This window comes from Hydra vulgaris, chromosome 01 (assembly GCF_038396675.1).
Source record: "Hydra vulgaris chromosome 01, alternate assembly HydraT2T_AEP".
Classification (NCBI taxonomy): Eukaryota; Metazoa; Cnidaria; class Hydrozoa; order Anthoathecata; family Hydridae; genus Hydra; species Hydra vulgaris.
In genome coordinates, this window is record NC_088920.1 from 44,922,757 (window position 1) to 44,926,923 (window position 4,167).

Here is a 4,167-nt window from a genome sequence, read left to right on the forward strand (position 1 = left end):
CCGATAAAATTATCGTTAACGAAACTGAATATATCGACAAAACTTCTATCGCTGAAAACTTCAATAGCTTTTTTGCAAACATAGGCCCTAATATGGCTTCAAAAATTCAATGCCCTGATATCTCCTTCAAAACCTATATCACAAACCAAAAATTCTGTTTAAATATTTTCTCTGGACTAAACCATGAAGAACTAGAAATTGCAAAAAACTCGCTTAAGACGAATAAGGCCCCTGGGATAGACAACATTTGTAGCTATATAGTTGTAAATGTGTTTCCGGAAATAAAACAACCAATCTATGAAATATTTAAATTTTCAATTATTACAGGATCCGTACCGAATAAATTAAAAATAGCTAAGGTAATACCAATATTAAAAACCGGTGATGTATTTACACTAAATAACTACAGACCTATCTCAGTGCTACCTGTATTTTCAAAGCTTTTGGAGAGAGTAATATACAATAAACTGTATAAATATCTAACAAATAACAAAATCCTAAATGAAAAACAGTTTGGCTTTCAAAAGCAAGATTCAACCGAACACGCAATTCTTGATCAATTAATAATTTTAATAAAATAATTTAAATGAGTCCTTTGAAAACAAAAAATACGTCCTTGGAGTCTTTGTTGATTTATCTAAGGCATTTGACTCGGTAAATCACATATAGATATATTAAATACCAAAATATCAAAAAACATTGGTATCCTCTACAAAGCTAGTTCTATACTGTCTCCTGATAATTTAAAGTTTCTATACTTCTCGTTTATACAAAGCTACTACATATACGCTAATGTTGCATGGGCGAGTACTCATAGATCCAAACTAACCACACTATATCGAAAACAAAAACATGCTGCAAGAATAGTTTTTAATAAGGATAGACTCTCGCATGCTGAGCCACTTTTTGACTGAGCCAAAATTTGAAAGCATTAAATGTATATCAAATCAATATATTCCAAAATTTGTTATTTATGCTCAAATATAAACTTGGACTTGTTCCTTCTTACTTTTCAAAGAATTTTTTCCAAAATAGCAAAAATAGATACCATACCAGAGGAACGGGAAACTTCAACGTACCTTTTAAAAAAACAAATCTCTCGCACTTTTCCATTTCGTACCGTGGTCCTTATCAATATAACAAATTAATATAAAAAAAATACTCAATTGGAAAAATCGAATAACTTAAATACTCTGAAAACGTTATTAAAAGACCTCATTTTAAACACTAACAACTTTATGAATTTTTATTAACCCAAAAACATTTAAAACTATGTATAAAACTAACTTTGTTCCAAAACCAATGTAAACTCTAATAACTCAAAAAACTTTAAATAACTCAAAAACAACAGCAATAACAAAAATACAAAAGCAAATAATAGGCTTATTCATCAACACTCAAACGACTATATATTACCTATTTAGCAAATTGTGTACCTAGTTATATTATTGTGTATTGAAATAAAATTAAAAAATTAAAAACTTCTTTTTGTCTATTTTGAACTTTAAACATCTAGTTTAAACAAATTATTTAAAATGAGGTTAAATGCAGCGGAACGAGAATCTTTTCGAAAGCGACTAAAAATGTTTTTTGTAAATAAATCTAATATAAAAAAATAAATCGTAAATCATTTTGAAAAGGAAGGATTTGCTCGAAGTAATATATATGATAACCTAAAAAGATTTGAAACTGTTCAATCGTTTTCTGATAGAAAGCACCCTAATCGTCCGACATCCTGGACTAGAGAAAAGAAAGCCGAATTAACGAGACTTGTCAACAATCGAAAAAGGGTCAGTCAGAGAAAAATAGGTATTCGGTGTAAATCAATCGACAATTGGTCGTCAATTAAAAAAAATGAATATTAAATATAAAAAAACGTGAAAAGACTCCAAAATACACTATAAAACAACAAATATAGGCAAAGAAAAGAAGCAGGAAACTAGTTAATCAGTTTTGCAGGGGACAACATGCCTGGAAATTCTGGGTACTACAAAAGCAACAAAAAGACATGCCCAGAAAGTGTTCGTTTTATAGGAAAAGAGAAATTTCCAAAAAAATTATTAATGTGGATAGCCATATCTGACCGTGGTATATCCGAGCCATTGTTTCGCACTTCAAAGGCTATAGCGATCAATTCATCAATCTATATTAATGAGTGTTTAGAAAAACGACTTCTTCCATTTATTCACAAGTATCATGGAGACTTTAACTATTTATTTTGGCCAGATTTAGCAAGTTCTCATTATTCTAAAGATTCTCTAAATTGGATGGACCAATATGTCTATTTCGTTGATAAAGAATCCAATCCCCCAAATGTGCCTCAAGCACGACCAATTGAAAATTTTTGGGGACATTTGGCACAGAAGGTTTACGAGGGAGATTGGCAAGCTTCAACAGAGCAAGTTTTGATTGATCGCATTAAACTAAAACTACAAGAAATTGATTTAAACATTTTACAGTCGCATATGAAAGGCGTCAGAGCAAAAGTGAGATCAATTGCAGATGGTGGTGTTTTTTCATATAAAAAATAATATATTTTTATTAAAAGATAAATGCTTTATTTAAAAAAAATATAATAGTAGTTTGTTTTTTTATTTATAAATAAGTTATTAACGTTTTTATTTTGTCCGATAACTTCCGCATCAACCGTTATGTTGTACTCGTTGATCGTAAACTTTAAATTTGAGTTTAAATTTTATTATTTTAATTTTAGCGGTGAATAACAAAAGAGCAGTTTTCACCTTTTTGTTTGGTCCAGTTTTTAACATGATAACAACCAACTAAAAAGTCTATACAGCTTTAATTAGTTTTAGAATATTTTAAAGTAGTTAAGAAGGTAATATACCCTAATCAAAAAGTCCTATAGGATCCTAAAAGAATTTGGTAAAAAAATAGTTCAGATTTGAACCCCATCAAGTTATAATGTCGAGTATAATATATATATAAAACTCATAATAAATATACTAAAGAGATCATATTAAAAAGTATATAAACACGTATAATATAAAGCTCGTATTAGGAATACGAGCTTTATATTATACTTGTATAATATAAAGCTCGTATTCTTAATACGAGCTTTATATTATACACGCTTTATATTATACGTGTATAATATAAAGCTCGTATACACGTATAATATAAAGCTAGTATTTGCGCGGCATAACTTTATTGAATGACTTTTAAATAGTACGTACGATTAAATAGTACGTTGAAAGTTTAAAAGCAAAATAGAATTTAAAGGAATTTCTAAATTCTCAATTCTTTTTATTTAATTATTTACCATGGTTTTTATTTTTGAAAAAAAAAATACTGCAACACATTTTCTTTCTATTATTTTACTTTTATTAATTTTTTTAATTTGATGTTAGTAATGCTTACTTTAAATATATTTAAAGTGACATATTAAACTGAACGTTAGGGATAGACAAAATGTAGAAACATTCATTGAGGTTTTTAGTTTCACAACAGACTATTTTTTTTAATGTTTTTGAGCTTTTTTTCTATCTTTTTCTCCAAAATTCTGTTAAATAATTATTTCTACAATTATCTCAGTTAATCTTATTGTTTTTTTTATAATTTTGAATGAGTAATTTACCTGACACAAACCTGCTAAATTAATCTAATATTGCAAGTAATATCGTGTTGGTGTGACCTATGCTGAACATAGCTTCTCAACCTTGCGAAGAATTAAAAATTGGCTAAGAACACGAATGACAGAAAACAGACTAGTCGGATCGGACTTACTTAACGTGCACAGAGAAACTCCAATAAATATTGAAAACGTGATTGACCGTTTTTCGAAGTTGGGAAATCGTAAATTAGAATTTGTAGAGTAATTTGTTAAAATAATCAACAAATCAAGTACGCTTTTTGACATTTTTTTTTACAAATACAAAAGACAAAAAAAAGTTTTTTTAAATCATGTAAGGAAGGAGGGGGGGGGGGGGCATTGCCCATATCAACCCCAATCCTTTCTCCTATATATCCGCACTTGGTCCTATAGGACTTTTTGGCTAAGGTAATCTATGGTACATTAGCTTCTATATTATAACATTTTTAAAGGATTTTCATAGATAAGTTTTTTTAGCTATTTTGTTCTATTTTTGATTTTAAACCAAAGGTTATTAATAATAAATTTTTGAAACAAATACTAAAATTAGAAAAAAA

The 4,167-nt window shown here is 28.5% G+C and overlaps 1 protein-coding gene across 1 annotated transcript; it reads left to right on the plus strand.

The window, feature by feature from the left end:
- The first annotated feature begins 1,967 nt into the window (after positions 1 to 1,967).
- On the plus strand, positions 1,968 to 2,531 carry LOC136074441 (uncharacterized). Its single transcript, XM_065786757.1, has one exon. It carries the CDS (start codon positions 1,968 to 1,970, stop codon positions 2,529 to 2,531), a length of 564 nt encoding a protein of 187 aa, XP_065642829.1.
- Positions 2,532 to 4,167: the final 1,636 nt, after the last annotated feature.